Source organism: Lycorma delicatula, chromosome 8 (genome assembly GCF_047948215.1).
Source record: "Lycorma delicatula isolate Av1 chromosome 8, ASM4794821v1, whole genome shotgun sequence".
Classification (NCBI taxonomy): domain Eukaryota; kingdom Metazoa; phylum Arthropoda; class Insecta; order Hemiptera; family Fulgoridae; genus Lycorma; species Lycorma delicatula.
Window position 1 is genome coordinate 122,869,291 of NC_134462.1, and position 17,508 is coordinate 122,886,798.

The 17,508-nt window shown below is 38.3% G+C and overlaps 1 protein-coding gene across 1 annotated transcript in view; it reads left to right on the top strand.

Moving 5' to 3' along the window:
* Positions 1-17,508, top strand: part of LOC142329523 (lipase 3-like) — a 76,535-nt gene that overhangs the window by 38,712 nt on the left and 20,315 nt on the right. The window contains exon 2 of the mRNA XM_075374197.1: positions 11,903-12,095. Coding sequence (XP_075230312.1) covers positions 11,903-12,095 — 193 coding nt within the window. The remainder of the gene's footprint in view (positions 1-11,902; positions 12,096-17,508) is intronic.

Below are 17,508 nucleotides of genomic sequence, written 5' to 3' on the forward strand. Positions count from 1 at the left end.
CGCGCGATACTTGATGATGGGATCGGTTGGTAGTGCGTGGTGTCCCCGGCTCCTGCGCGGACCGGAATGAGGTTACCTTTTCCTTGTTAGGTGACTTAATTTGGTCGACTTAATTGGGTGTAGGTCTGAAATTCTTTTTTGATTGGTATGAGTGTAGCACTGATGTAACTTTCAACTAGTTCATTCTCTGTGGCATTCACAGTCACGAACGGTGCTGTCAAATTTGGACTAGGTACGCGGTCCGCGCTTCCGCGGTTTCAGTTAGTTAGTTTGAGAGAATCATGATAGATTGGATTTGAAGATGTGCGTTTGATAGAGGCCTACGTGATTGCAAAATTTGATTTGTATTTTACTGATACAAATGTCTGCCGAGGCATTTACATCGGTGGCATTCTGACCGAGGGCTGGCTGATGACTGTGAGATGTAATCAGAGGGTCTAAAGACGACCTCCGGTAAAGCCCCTCAGGTGTGGCGATCGGTAACGTCACAAGGTGGGTGTTTTCCCCCTACGGGGTTGGGATGACACCTTCGTAAATGATACGCATAGTACGGTAATTAAATCCCCAATCGGGACGAATGACTCTACGGATTCCATAAAACGCATCCGCGGCCTTTTGTGCTACATACTATAGATGTTCCTTGAACCAATAATTCTCATCAAGGATAACACCCAGGTACTTTTGAGCCGTAACGTACCGAATTGGGAGACCAACCATCTGAACCCGGATTCGCCGGGAAGCAGCCAATCGGTTCCTTACCGGAACCGGGAAGGAACCGATTGGGTGCTGTCTGAAGGATTCTGTATCATAGCTTTATACGCTTTCCTTTTATCTTTTATTGCCTGTTGTATCTCATTGTCACAATATCATTGTGGTTTTCTTCTTCTTCCATCACGGTATAAGCGATTCACCTGTTCCGGTTTCAAAGGGTTACCAGCACTTTCTTGTCCGTCCCACACTTCTTTTGCCTTTCGGTCGATAGTGTACTCTTTCCTTGAGTACCCTTCCGTTTACCATCCTATTAACATGGTCCTTCCACCTCTCCCTGTTCTGTACCGCTGTATCGTACAAGGGTAAAACATTTAACTCTTTTCTGATATCCTCGTTTCTAAAACGATCTTGTCTAGTGCACCTCTTTACCGAACGCAGGTATCTCATTTCCACTGCCTGAATTTTACTGAGCTGTCTCTTTGATATGACTCAACCTTCAAAGCCATACAACAGAGTAGAAACAGCCATCACTTTATAAAACTTCATTTGAGTCTCATTCAGCTCGTTCCTGTGCAGTGTTCTCCTTATTGTAACACAAATGGCTTGAAATCTAGAGATCTTCTTATCGCAATCTCTATCGTTTTCGTAAGTAATATCACAGCTTAGGTAATTAAAATGAGATACCCGTTCAACAATCTTATTTCCTTGAATGATTTTTGATCTAACAGGAAACTTTCCCAGTACTGCTATGACTTTTGTCTTTGTCAGGGATATCTTCATCTTATATTGAGAGCTTAAAACATTCAGATAGAACGCAGCTCTCTGCAAATTAACTTCCGTTCTTTGAAGGATTACCTGATCATCCACAAATAAGATGTTATTGATGGATATATCAGGGTTTATTTATATCCTTGGCTCACTGCACTCTTCCATTTTCTATAAATTTAATTTATGTATATATTAAACAGAAAGGGAGAAGGAGGACAACCTTGCTGTACACCTCTATTTATCACAACCTCCTCAGTCATCCTCCCATCACAGACGATTACTATTGATGTCTTTGCGTAAAAACTTTTAATCACATTTATTAAATGTTTTGGAATCCTTCTTTTCATCATGATGTACCATAATTTTCCTCTGAGTAGTCTATTGAAGGCCTTCTCATAGTCTACAATGCAGAGATGTGTCTCCAAATTAAACTCTACTCTTTTTTGCAATGATCTATTAAAGAAAAAAACACTGTCCATGCACGACCGGTCTCTCCGAAAACTCACCTGGTCCTCCACTAAAACTACACTTCCTCCACAATACTTTGCAGTCTACGATTGTCAAAACTGCTATATAACTTATAGCAGATGCTTAACAAACTTATCCCTCTGTAATTCTTCACCAAACTTCTATCCTCTCTCTTAAAAAAGAATATCACCTTGGCTATCTTCCACTCCTTAGAGATTTTGAACTCATCCAACACATATTAAGTAAGTGTAAGAGGCACAGCTTAAATAATATGCCTCCACACTTCCAGAGTTAATACCATCCACTCCTACTGCCTTTCTGTTTTTTCTTGTTTTCAAAGCACTCTCCAATTCTTTAATTTCTATCAAATCAATATCAAATCTTTTTTCAGTAGGTTCTGAGTTTTTTTATTATAGATCTCTTGTACCACAATTCTTTGTAATGTTCTATCCATTCTTCCTTACCTACAATATTCAGTGTCACTTTATCTTTCTCTGAGCTATTTAGATGTTTCATAAATTTATAGCCAATTGTTTGTTTGCCACGTACATCCTTCTCCACCATAGATATAAACCGGTCCTACGATTTCTGATGAGCTCTTCTCACTATGATTTTAGCATAATTCCTTTTAATTCTATTCTGTTCTTGGGTGCTATCTGAAGGATTCTGTATCATAGCTTTATACGCTTTCCTTTTATCTTTTATTGTCTCTTGTATCTCATCGTCCAACAACTTCACACCCTTCTTACATCTATATTTTTTGATTTTCCCTACTGTTTCATAGGCTATCTCCCTCACTGCATTCCTTAAATTTTTCCATTCTTCATCTACATCATCCATTGTTGGAATTTCTGCAAGCAGTTATGTCACCCTTCACTGATACATAAAATGAATACTTTCTTTCTAGAGCAAATACACATCAGAGATCTCATCTGGTATACCTCTCCTCACTGTCAATCTTCCCTCCACATTATCAATAGCTCTATCTCAGAAAAAACCAGGTAATGATCACTATTAATATCACTTCCTCTGTACACCCTAGTGTCACATACCTCTGAAATTAGTTTCTTTTTGAATCAATTAAGGACCCATAGCTCTTTGCATACAACGTGTATTTATTATTCTTTTTTTCTAAAAAAATGTATTATTTTCCTTTGAAACTTGCGAGTAATTCTTTAATTTCCCTAAAGGTGCTACCAACGCCTAGTAGGGTAATAGCACGGTGAAATTTTCTGCCAGGGCATCTAATGGCAGGCCGTCAAAGTCTCGCGAAAAAATCTCCAGTCTGGACTCCAACAAAGAGGAGGATTTTGGCCAGCCTGCCTTCATATTCAGAAAATACGGCTGGTAAACAGGAAACTGTCCTTCATTGTCATCGTGCAGCTCATCCGCTATTTCAAAAAGTATCAATCAATGATAGTTAGAACAGTCGAATACCACAGACCAGACAAGAATCCTGCCAGGTTTGTCCCTACCACAATAGTGATGTCAATATTTGTACTATACCGCTGTAAATTGCAACATTAATGACCTCAAAATTATGCAGCGCGATGAAACTTTCAATTAAGTCACCGCCATGACCAGTGTTCCTACTGTGCCAGAAAGCGACTTCGCTTTAACATCGGTACCATTAAGATTGGACCATTACCTACAATACTAACAATCTTAACTCATCTCGCTAAATGTTCCTTAGTGAGATCCCTGTATTGGAAATATGAATAACAACTGTAAGATTCTGTCCGCGAATCGCAAGTCTGACCACAACCTGATGCGCGTCAGAAACCTGCCGTATAACGACATTATAAAGCGACTTCCTGCACAGAATAGCAGACATACAGGTATGCTCTACACCAAACGTTTCACAGCTATGAAAGCCTGGTAGATAACCCTTACTTTCATATGGGTACTGCAGAAGGACAACATCGAGGCCCCGTCTCTCTACAATCTCACCTAACTAAACCTGGACTACATAAGCACCATGGTAATAAGCACCCGAACCTAACCATATAAAGAATTAAAGTACAACTCTAAGGCCCTTATCTAACAGCACACTTCTTACTAACAACTGGATGCTCATGATTCTTATGCAATCTTTTACAGTTAGCACAGGCCGGAGCCTCGGAACTATGTGAACAATCCTATGTGTATCATATGACGTAGCCTGTATATGTCGGGTTGGTCTAGTGGTGAACGCGTTTTCCCAAATCAGCTGATTTGGAAGTTGAGAATTCCAGCATTCAAGTCCTAGTAAAGGCAGTTATATTTATACAGATTTGAATACTAGATTGTGGATACCGGTGTTCTTTGGTGGTTGGGTTTCAATTAACCACACATCTCAGGAACGGTTCAACTGAGATTGTACAAGACTACACTTCATTTACACTCATACATATCATCCTCATTCATCTTCTGAAGTAATACCTGACGGTGATTCCCGGAGGCTAAACAGGAAAAAGAAAGGAAAGGTACCACCGATTGACCTACAAGTAAGGGAACGGATGACGTGACATGAAGGAACGTAAAGGCGTGAAGAGTGGCAGCTATGAGAGGCCTGGAAAGTGAAATTGGCGAGGGATAGAGGCTCTATCAGGACTAGACGTTTAAAAACTGACGTAGATATGTGGATCACTAGGGGCCACGGTGAAATGAATTTTTCACGACCCAAATGCTCTCAGGGCACGGTACTTTCGAGAACTACTTGCATGAGTTTGGAAGGCGAGATTCCTCCCCCTACATGTATTGTAGCAAGGTGGACACGGTAGAACATACGATCTGAGTGCGATGAATGGAGTCTTCTGCGTAGGCAGGCAGGTATTGACAGGAGGCTTCATCCGGACAGTCTGATATCGTTTGTTTTGGCCTCAAATTAATTTCGATTTATTCGCTACGACGCTGATACGTTCTACAGACGCAGAGGGTCGCCGATGGGGGTTTTAGTGTTAGGGAAGGGCGGATAGCCCCGGTCGTGAAGGCCGGCATGCCGAGGTGTACCGGTTCCGATGATCGGCTGGGGACTCCAAGCACCCTTAGGATGGGGAAAGGTAAAATAAAAGACCCAGACATAACCGCCGGGTCGGGGATGACTTGGTCAAGCCCAGTTCTCCCGGCCCGGTGGTTAGGAGGCGTGAGGCGCTGAAGCGTACAGATCGTGACCCGGTCGTAGACTTCATAGGGATCGTAGTCACCCCTACGTAGTCGGGATCGGTTCATCCCTTCTCGGATATTAGAAGCAGGCGAATAAAAACGATACACCGGGGGACTGAACTGCCATGTCGGACATACTGCCGGTAGGTTTGGAGGCTCCCTTAGAGTTTGACACTCTCCTGGGCTGAGCTGTACTTGATTGTATGTCCAGCCCGGGGGAATAGGAAGAAAAAAAAATTCCCAGCCGCTCATTCTGCAGCGCTGGAGTACGCATCAATATTGAACACTTAATTGTATTTTACGCTACAGGAATCCATAGAATTTACATATATTATATAGAACTAATATTTACAAATATTATATTTCTACAGATCGGTTATTTTATAAATATCGACATTATCGATCTACTACTAAATAATCGATAGTATGCTGTTTAATTTTTTTCGTTTAGGGTGTATTCTTCATATTTTTCTGCTCCTGCTTTCTTTGGTATCATGACTATAAGACTTTTTGAATTCTGATGCAACTTCCCCTTTTTCGTAAGTGTTACACACCAGCTTGTATAATCTACCTATCGCTCCCTTACCTGCACTGCGCAGTAATTCTGTAGGTATTCCATCTATTCCTGATTCCAGGAGCCTTTCTGCCAATCAAATCTTTTAATTTTCTCTTGAATTCAAATCTCAGTACTGTTTCTCCCCTTTCATCCTCTTCGACTTCCCCAAAACACCATTTTCTAATTCATTTCCTCCGTATAACTGTTCAATATATTTCACCCACCTATCAACCTTTCCTTTCATATTATAAATCGGTGTACCATCTTTGTTTAACACATTATTAGATTTTAATTTATGTACCACAAAATTCTCCTTTACTTTCCTGTATGCTCCGTTTATTTTACTAATGATCATTTCTCTTTTCACTTCTGAACACTTTTCTTTAATCCACTCTTATTTCGCTAGTTTGCATTCTTGTTTATAGCACTTCTTAATTGTCGATAGTTCCTTTTACTTTCTTCATCACTAGCATTCTTATATTTTCTACGTTCATCCATCAGCTGCAATATCCAAGGTTTTCTACCAGTTCTCTTTATTCCACCTAAGTTCGCTTCTGTTGATTTAAATAAATATCCTTTTTAACATTTTCCCATTCTTCTACATTTTCTACCTTATCTTTTTTACTCATACCTCTTGCGATGTCCTCCTCAAAAATCTTCTTTACCACTACTTCTTCCCTAAAGCTTCCCAAAATTGCACAGATTCATTTGTCACCTTTTTTCAGGTTTTTAAACCCCTGTCTACATTTCATTACCACTAAATTATGGTATCTATCAATGTCTGCTCCACGGTAAACTTTGCAGTCTAGGAATTGATTTCTAAATCTTTGCTTAACCATGATATAATCTATCTGATATCTTGCAGTATCACCTGGATTTTACCATGTGCATATTCTTCTATTATGATTTTTAAACTGGGTGTCGGCAATTAATAAATTATACGAGTACTTATGCAAAACTCTGTAAGTCGATCCCCTCTTTCATTCCTTTTGCCCAGCCCTATTCACCCACTATATTTCCTTCCTTGCCTTTTCCAATGCTTGCATTCCAATCTCCAACTATTATTAAATTTTCATCCCCTTTTATGTGTTTAATTGCTTCGTCAATTTCTTCGTATACACACTACCTCATCATCATCATGGGCGCTTGTAGGCATATAGATGTTAACAATTGTTGTCGGTTTAGCTTTTGATTCTATTCTTATTACAATGATTCTATCGCTATGCATTTTGAAATACTCTACTCTCTTTCCTATCTTCTTGTTCATTACGAAACCTACTCCTGCTTGCCCATTATTTGAAGCTGAGTTAATTATTCTAAAATCACCTGACCAAAAGTCGTTCTACTCTACACCGCTAATCTCGCTAATTCCTACTACATCTACATTTATTTTATCCATTTCGCTCTTTAAATTTTCTAACCTACCAACCTTTTTTAGACATCTAACATTCCACGCTCCGACTCGTAGAATGTTATTTTTTAATTTTCTGGTGACCTCTTCCTTAGTAGTCCCCACCTGGAGATCCTGACGAGGGACTAGTTTACCTCCGAAATATTTTACCAAGGAAGGCGCCTTCAACATTGCTATATGAAACTGCAGAGAGCTACATTTTCTTGGGAAAAAAGCAGCTGTAGTTTTCCATTGCTTTCAGCTGCGCTTGAGTGACGTTGATATGGCCGTTTAAGTCGTCCTGACCTATACCCTCAATAACTACTGAAAGTACTGCTGCCCTCTTTCAGGAATCTTTCCTTAGTCTGGCTCTCAACAGATACCTCTACAATATGGTTGCACCTTCAGTCCAGCTACTCTGTATCACTGAGCACTCAAGACCCCTCACCAGCGGCAAGATCTCATGATTCATAGAGGGAGTATCGCATAGGTAGTAGAATCTGTTTAAGTGTAGCAGCAGGTCTGGAAAAGAATGGAGTACCTCAATTAGGGTGGGATAATCGTATTCCTCTTAAAATCTATTGTATGAGATATTTTTCATTTTTTTGTGTAGAGCCTGTTCCAAGTAGTAGTTAAACTAATTAATAGAAAACTGGTGTATAATTCAGTCAGTTATTTCATTACAGTGTTTACATATATTACATAATACTAGTATTTTTTAAGTAGCAGATCTTGCATAATTTCTTCTGAATTTTAAAATTGATCGCTAAAAAAAAATCTAATAAATTAAAATTAAGTTCAAAATGGAATTGGTCAGGTCCAAAAATAATCTTACTCTATTAGTGATATCATAAGAATTATTTCCAATTACAATAGATATCAGTGCCTGATTACTGTCAAAGATAAGATTAAAGATTAAATATTCTTATCCATATTCTCATATTTTTTATATTAAAACTTTTTTTGTATTTTTCAAATAAGCTATCCAAGGAAAAACTTAAAAAATTAATTTAAGTTTAAGTAAAATTTTCGGCCTCCATGGCATGAGTGGTAGCGTCTCGGCCTTCCCGGACAGGCATGACATTTTCACACACACTACAAATCATTCATCTCATCCTCTGAAGCAATACCTAATGGTAGTCCCGGAGGTTAAAAAAAAAAAATTAATATTATACAGAGTTGGACATGATGCTAGATAGCAGTAGTTCGAGAAAGACCACAGACTCTAACATTAGGTTTAGAGTGGAGTAAAATGAAAATAGGGAACTTGTTGATGAATAGCCACTGAGAGACAAATTGGAAATAATGGCTGACATTCAAAAGTAGAGTTAGTTGGTGATGCAATCATTTATACAGTAAATTTTGGTGGAATGGACATTCCACCTATGCCTAACTAAATTCCGTTTTTTTCAAGGGTTGTGCAGTACCACTAGTGTATGAGGTATTTTAAAAAGTTGGTTCAAAATTATATGAGTGTGTAATTATACTGTATGAACAGTGGTTGAAATACCAGCAAAAAAAAAATGTAAAGCAACTTTGGAAAATAACACTAGTAAAAAAACCCAACATAACAGATAGAGACCGTCTGAGAAATAATGGAATATCTTTAGTAATTTTGGACAAAACTAATTTTTTAGGGATCAACCAACTAATAATAATTAGCAGAAGTTGTAAAAGAAGTTATCCATAAAAAAAAAATTAAATGAAAGTTTACAATACGAGTGTAGTAACAATATAAAAATTTATACTCATTTTTATAGAATAAAATTTAGCTTTAGTTTCAAAGAATAAACTTCCTTTTAACTTTCTGCATTTATATTTTTGTTTTAATAATGTTAAACATAATTTCTGGTATAAAAAAAAAGGTAATTGTGACACCAATGCTTTGCTTTTTTTTCTTATACATATATATTAATTATGAGACTGCAGGGATGTTTGTGTACAGCGGAATCCGTGTGGCCAATACGATTTCCTTTAGGAAAACAGCAGCACCATGTACGTTATCCTCAGCTACATAGCCACATCACTCGCAGATGTAATCATGAAAAGACAGTTCATCCTGTGGGTGGAGATGAGTTTCCTACATAAACAGTATTAGAGGATTTTCTTCCTTTAGTGGGATTTCGGTATCCTCACAGCGAGAACGGAGACCACAAATATTCCACTGAATAATATTTGTACCTGTAAAAGATACTTTCTTTTTTTGTTATAAACTCTGCCTGCAGATTACTTATCAAATACTATCCGGTTTTTCTTTTTTGATTTTATAACCTTTAGGAAGGGCTTTGCTTCTTCGGGCACTTCACTATATCATCATAGAGACCTCGAGATGGTGGTGGGGATTTCGAAGGCTGGAGATGTCGTACCAGGCAATGATGTTTAATAGATCCCTTCACAGGCATCTTGGTAGTTCGCTGTGTAATCAGTGCAGCAGGAACTGTGTGTTACTACATACAGTTTCTGTTACCACTTCAGTCGGTACACCACTGTGTACTGACAGAGATGGTTTTAGGTAAACCACTATTGTTCTTTTTAGCAGAAGTAATCTTCTTGCCAGTACTCAATGCTATAATTGCAGCCATGAATGGCTTCACCTGATCTGATAAAGCTTCTATCATTTTGGTTAGTTTTGTGAGATGGCATTCATTCTCTTTTTATATATTGTTTGAGAGAGCCTGAACAAAACTAACACCAGGTTGTACAGGTTTTCTCATGCTAAGCGATTTTCTGTGTTCCTGATGAGCCGCAGGAAAGAACACTTTCTGTTCAGTACAGATCTTCATAATAGCTTTTTATTCTTTATAAATGGGGCATTCTTGAAACCTTGCTGAGTGTGGACCTTTACAATTTATAGATTTTTCTACTTCAGCGCATGTGATGTCATCGTGTCCTGTAAAGTTGCAATGCACAAACTTGTTCCTTCATGCAACCATCTTTGTTGTGACCAAAACTGTTACATTGGAAGCAGCGTCTGGAGTTTGATGTATTACACACGAACCAATTCGATTACCAGTTAACACAAATAACTGATTCGATCGGGAACAGTAGGAGTAGAAAAGATTAAAACAAGCAAGGATGTTGGAAGTTCAACACCATTCTCCTTTCTTATAATCCTCTGCACAGACATGATCGACTGCGTTGGTAACTCTTCTGTACTTTCAGGCAAATCAACCTCAGCCAAATCAATTTCCCTTGCTGAAATTGAGCATCCTATAAGGTTTTCTTTTCTCCTTTTTCCATTTAGCCTCTTGAACCACCATAAGGTATTACTGCAGAGGATGAAATGTTTGAATGTAAATGAAGTGTAGTACAGTTTAAGAAAGACCATTCCTGAGATGCGTGGTTAATTGAAACCCAATCACCAAAGAACACTGGTATCCATGATCTAGAATTCAAATCTGTATAAAAGTAACTGCCTTTACTAGGATTTGAACCTTAGAACTCTTGACTTAATCTTATGTGCCTTCACTGTCACTCCGTCCTTCCCTATTCTCTTAAGGGCTAGGAATTTTCTAGATTGCTCTTCATTATAAACTTCTATCAAGAGCTTTCCTAAGCTTTTTCACAGACACCCTCAAGCTGCTATGATGCTCTTATTTAACAGGAAGGGAGAGAAACCTTAATAAAGGATTTACCTTCTTCATTGTACTTCAGCACCAAGAATCTGATACAGAAGAGAATATAACCTTCTCTATATCGTTACTCCTTTCTTTACCATTAGTTAAATCTTCAGCTGATAAGTTTGACCAAAATCTCTTTAAATCCCCTGGTTTGTTGGTTTTTACAAGTGAACCATCAACCACTAAATGATTGTTAACTGGGATTGCCATTCAATTCCCACGAGACTGGAGCACTACAGCAGAGTGTGCATATACTGGAGCTAAAGATGCATACCAGGGTTCACCCTGGTGCCCAAACGACATCATTTGAGACTCACTACATTGGGCCATCCATCCATCAGCATGGTAGTTTGGCTTGCATTCCGTAATGCATTGCAAAACCACCAACTATAAGTATAAGAAAAAACAGTGTATGTTGTTATTGTGTTGCTGTATAAAATTATATGTTATAATTTGTGTAGTGTTTGTCGTGTGATGTAGGTATATGGTCTAAAAGGTTCAGGAGTTCATTGTGTAGTGGGAAGAAAAGCTGCATAGCCTAGGACCATGGGAATGCCAACCCCCAAAATTTTAAAGAGTGAGACTCCCCGTCAGGAGATATTCTAAATTGAACCTAACCTGTTATCTTGCAATATTTTATTTAAAACCTGTGGTATCTTTATTCTCTGCTGCATTTTCTTCCTGTTTAAGCTAATGGTATTAGGTTAATTAGTTTTCATGCCAAATTATTATTTTAGTTGCAACATTTTGTACACTTAAAATTTGCAACTTCACACATGAATTGGTTTTTGTGCATGTGTCCCTGATCATATACCTTGTAAGTATAAAATTTTTGAAAATGATTCTTTCTCTGTTAGTTTTACTAATTTTTTTTTTAATGTTATAACTAAATTTTCTTGATTTTATAACTGAATCACACACTATACATTTATTTAAAAAATAAATAAATAAAAAAAGTTAAAAAATCATACATAATACTTAAAAAAAAAGAGACTTTATTTGTTAATGAATTGTGATAAGTAAATTTTATAACAAAACTGGTGTCTGTTAATTTTAATCTACAAACAGCTGATTGTGTAGTAAATCGAAAGTATAGTATGATATTATATATCTGCTCTTATTAACTTAAAACTGTGCTCAGTTAAAATAAAAATTTGATTAAAAAGGAAAAAAACAAATAAAATATAAAACTGTTTAAAATTATGATTGATTATTTGTGATAAAAAAATAAATAATATTTTTCAGGTGTCTCTGATTAATAAACGAGGTTTCATTGCCCAATTATATCATGTTACTACGGAAGATGGTTACATACTACAATTAACAAGAATAACTCCAAGAGTGCCTACCAAAAGTAAATATGCTCCTGTATTACTCCAGCACGGAGTTTTAGCAGCTTCTGACCAGTGGTTACTTCAAGGACGTGGTAGAGATTTGGGTAATATCTATTTTTAAATAGAATAAATATTTCATTTTTAATGTTTTTTAAAGTTAATGTTAATTTTAAAGCTAGAACACTACTTTTATGGTTAACTACATGCCAGTTTATCAAAGTAGTTCATTTAAACTTCGCATTAAAATATTTTATGCAAAATACTAGCTGATTGTTGTGGAGATTCATTTTGTCAGTGTGAATTTAAAATTTATCTACATATGTAACTAGTCACATCTTAGTGTAGTGTACCTATTTTGTTATATAATGCAATTCTACTAGTTTAACTACTGTACTGCTTTACCAAGTAACTTGTTCTATTGTCTCAGTAAACTGGTAAATTTAGGTTTAATTTTTCACTAAATGGTTTCATTGTATTAAATATCATTTATAATAAAACAAAACCAGCTGATAAATCCTAAAGATAGTTTTTATGACTTGCGTAAGATGAAAAATATTTGTTACCGATGTTAATGTGAAGTCGCTTTTCTGGTACAGTGGGATCACTGATCATGGCAGTGAGTTAATTGATAATATCATCGCCCAGCATAATTTTGAGGTCTTTAATGTTGCAGACCAGTTGGCCACTTATGTTGGTATGGTTGATGGACGAAGGGCCTTTTTAGGTACAAATATTGAAATCACCATTGGTAGGGACATCCCTGGCAGGGTCCTTGACTGGTCTGTGGTCATTCTAGCAATCATCGGTTGATACTTTTTGAAATAGTGGATGAGCTGCTTGATGGTCATGAGGAGCAATTTCCTCTTTACCAGGGGCGGAGGTGCATTAGGTGGTCTGCAGTATGGCAGGGCACAAGGCCCCGAGCTAGATTGATTTGCTTGTCATTTTTCCTGTTATCACCCCATTCTATCATCCGAAAGCATACGACCAAATGTCTGTGTCACAAACGACTACTGAGCCTTGAACAGTTTAGCGACCAGTGTCCTAAATAGCTCCTATAGCTTACCTAATAGCGTGAGTGGACTAAGTGCGGTGCCATACAAGACTGGCTTATGTGTCCCAACTGCTCACTTGTCATATATAGTCTAAAATGGGTGGGCGCACCCCGTTAACTACTAAAAATATATATGACATCCATAAATTAAAATTCATTTCGTCGAGATAGAAATTTGCTACCATGCCTAGGTCGCTGAATGCCAGCAAGTACTTGTCACCACACTAAACCGCTAGGAGCCTTAATTCGCTGGTGGTCAGCCATATATATCTCTAGGTTAGCTTCCCACAGCAGTGCAACAAGAGTTTTAAACCTTAGGTAAACTACTAATGTCAGTTGAACAAAGCAACTGCACCAAGGAAATCCGAAACGGTCCGACACTCGGCGTTTGTGATTGGCTAATTTTCCCCATAACCGCTAAGTTCCAGGGAGGCCAGGTCTTGGGGCCACCCCATGAGCAGGGCAGTCAAACATCAGGTGATCATTTTACTAGACTTCCCCACAGACGCACAGCTCATAAGTTTGCCAGGCGGAAACGAAACAGATACTGGTTTAAATTAACATGATTGGTGAGCACGCACTTGGGTCCCATTCGAGATTCCTCGATCTCGTATACCCATTGCCCTTAAAAACGAGATCGAGGCATACCATCCCCCCAGATCCTGTATAAACTTATACAAGGATCTTCTCTTAGTCGTGGTGTTCCATTGCAGCAGCTATGTATCCATCGTGAGATTCTGTAGCCTCTTCCGCAGGTGGGAGATAACCAATTGAACGAAATATAGATTCGGTGCATTGTGATCACCGTTCCGCTCCGGTACTGCATTCCAAATGCCCGAAACCGCATTCCAAATACTTCGGCCTCCCTGCCTCTTCGCAATTTCCACATGGCTGTCCGAACTTTCAGCACTAAATCGACTGGGAGAGCCTTTCACAACACGATGGTAGCCTCGTAAGAGGTTGTTTTAAAAATACCATTGCACCCAATTAAACCTCTGCAGCTGGGCAATCCTTAAATTTTGAAGAAGTGACCAACCTAAATTTAAAAACCTTAAGTATCAACCTTAAATTTCTATTCATGACCAACCTATGCGCCCTAACGGGCACCGCGAAACAGATCATGCTTTCAAAGACACTTCGGTACACCATGTACATTTGACGGCCCGACAACCCAGAGCCATTCGGAGTAATCTTCTTAAGTTTATGCATCACTGAGACGTCGTCCGCCGCTACTTGCTTAATGTGGTTGCTAAACAGCACTTCTCATCAAACAAAACACCTAGGTACTTATGAACTCGGCTGATTACACAGCCTTTATACTTAAAGTGAATGTTTCGACTGTACAATAATTGGTCTGCACCCTTGAGAAACATGTACTACTTCATCGTGGGCACAGAAATTTTGCATATCCATCTAGCCCTCAGCCGTGGACAAATCCGCCTGCGTTCGATGTTCAAGCTGCCGTCGTGAATTATCACGAACTAATAGGAGACAGTCATCGGCGAAATATTTAAGTGCCAATATTTAAGAGACCAAGTATGGCACGGCACAAGGCCCCCGGATATGATTGTATCAAAGTAGAGCTCCTTGTCCGAGCGCTTCCAGTAGTTCTTGGTCCTCTAACTAGAATTTTGTAGCTCTTCACCGGCCACGTTCCGGCGTGTTGGAAGCGTGGAGACTTAGTATTGTTGTTCAAATGTGGCGACAAAGATCCTACTGTTATTTCTTCTTACTGTCCACTAACGCTCTTGCCTGTGTTTGGTAAAGTTTTTGAGAAGGTCGTATATTTGCGTATTAATGTTAGATTGGTCACTGATTATTTGCTAATGGACAACCAGTATGGTTTCCGACCGGGTAAGAGCACTAAGGTGCTCTTACACCATACTAAAGGTGCAAATAAGTATTATGGATTTTTCTGGACATAGCCGGAGCATTTAAAAACTTATGATGGCCCTCTGCCCTATTTCAGACGCAGAAGCATAAATGTACACGAAATGAATCAGAAGTGCTCTCAAGTTATTTTAGATGTCTGACTGCTACCCAGCGTGATGGCGGCTAGGAGGTTTGTAAAACCTTAACTAAAGGGTGTCCTCAGGGCAGTGTTCTGAGGCCCCTTCATTGGATTATAGAATTCGATTCTGTGTTGCGTTTGATGTTGTCATGTGGTGTTGTGTTGTCGCTTATGCTGCTACTGATTGTAGGGAATTCGCGTAATGAGGTAGAGTTCCGGAGCTGCTCATGATTGTGAGACACCCCGGCTGTAGTCTCCAATATAAAATGATTTTCAGCCCAGAGCAAACCACAATGATTTGCTTAAGGGCCGATTGGCTGCTTCCCGACGAATCCGGGTTCAGATGGCTGCTCTCCTCATTCGGTTCGTTACGACTCAAAAATAACTGGGTGTTATCCTTGATGAGAATTTTCGGTTCAAGGAACATCTACAGTATGTAGGAAAAAAGACCGCTGATGCTTTTTATGGAATCCGTAGAATCATTCATTCCGATTGGGGGTTGAATTTCCGTACCATGCGTATCCTTTACAAAGGTGTCAGTGAGGCTATTTTGCTACATGCTGCACCTATCTGGGCTCACTGCTTGGCCTTTAGGTTTTACGCGGACATTTTGTTGCAGGCCCAGCGACTCCTCTTGCTGGCTGTTATAGGCGATTATAGAACAGTCTCGCGGGAGGCAGTCTGTGTTATAGCCGGAGTCAAACCGGTAGATATCTTGGGTAATGAACTTAAGGAACGCTATATTTCCAGGGTAAATAACTTATTTATATCAGAATGAAAGCAGGAGGTTGAGGACCTGGGTCTTGCGTCTTGGCATGGCAGGTGGGATGAATCCCCCGCAGGTCGCTACACACATGGTATCATTTCCTATAGTGTCTGATGTAGGTACGATTAGATGGGTTTTCTCCAGTCGGTATATCACACAGTTTCTCTCCGGGCATGGTGCCTTTCTGGCGAGTTTGGCTAGGTTTAGTTTGGTGGATTCGATTCAATGCCCGGATTGCGGGACTGGTGATACAGTGGACCACGTCCTCTACGTCTGTCCCCGATACGAGGTCGAACGTTCACGAGCTGTTAGGGAACTTGAGAAAATACATTCCTTTCTGGATCTCCATATTAACTGGATGATTTACGAGGTGTGGTCTATAGTGGCTGGTTTTCTTCGCGCCCTTGCAGTGTGTAGATCTGCAGAGGGAATTTAGTCGAGGTATTTGACTGTGGAAGGATCCTGGGTGGCTAGAGTTCCGGCCTAGGCATTGGATTGGTTAGAGGTAGGAGCATTGGCATAGTGCCATGGTTATATTGGTATTATTGGTTATGGGATGTCACAACACATCTTATCACACAACAATGCACAGACAGCTTTCTACACTATGTAATATAGTCTAATCAACAGATAATTACACTGAAGAATTCAATACAATAAAATATCTGCCATAATAAAATTTATACAACTTTCAAAATATATATATAGTGACCGAAAATTTATAAAATTAATAAGTCTGATATTCTTATAAAATTGCTAATATTTTCAGGATGGAAACTTATTGACTGCTTTTAAAACAATAAACTATTTACAAAATGTGAAAAATTATATAACAAACTAAAAAAACATATTCTGATAAACACAGCTGAGGAAACTAAAGTAATTCTAAACCACAATTCCCTATACACAGGATCAACTGATCGACTATAGTGATTCTGAATACTGTATAGGTCAGATGCAAGTACCCGCAGACATAAAGAATATATTCAGGCATTATATATAACAGTATTAACCTTTATATATCACTATATTGAAACAGGACATTTATACAAAGAAATTAACAATAGACAAATTTTAAATACACACAAATGTGTAAAATCTAAGATCTCAATAAATTTGAACATGATGAAATTTTCTAACATATTAAATTTGATACAAACAAACAACAAACTGAATGAATATTGGAAAAAATATCATTGCATACTAAAAGTAAGACAGATGTTATTAAAAACAGTGTCATTAATAACTGTAACTAATAGGAACTGCATAATAATCTGAAAAGATCTTTTGGAAGAAGGTAATATAATTTTTACATAATCTTTATTGCAGATTTGTTTATTATTTTTAATATTAACAAAACTGTACTACTTTCAAAATTTAAACAAGTTGACTCTTGGTGTGCGTCATGAAATATAACAAAATCACTTATCTGGCATTGCATTGCTAAACTGAAAAAATGTTAAACTGATGGAGCAGCTGCTTCCTTGGTGGAGGTTTGTGAGATGGCTGTGAACTCACTTGAGAAATCTGTTTCCAATCAAGGGGCTGTATAAAAAACCTAATTTGTAGTGTTTAGAGGTTAAATCTAAATTTACAAACCTGTATCACGTTATAAAAAAAAAAAAATTATTAACTTCTCTGAGATAAATTATTGTTTTCTTCCCTGAGCTTCCTCTGTTAAATAAT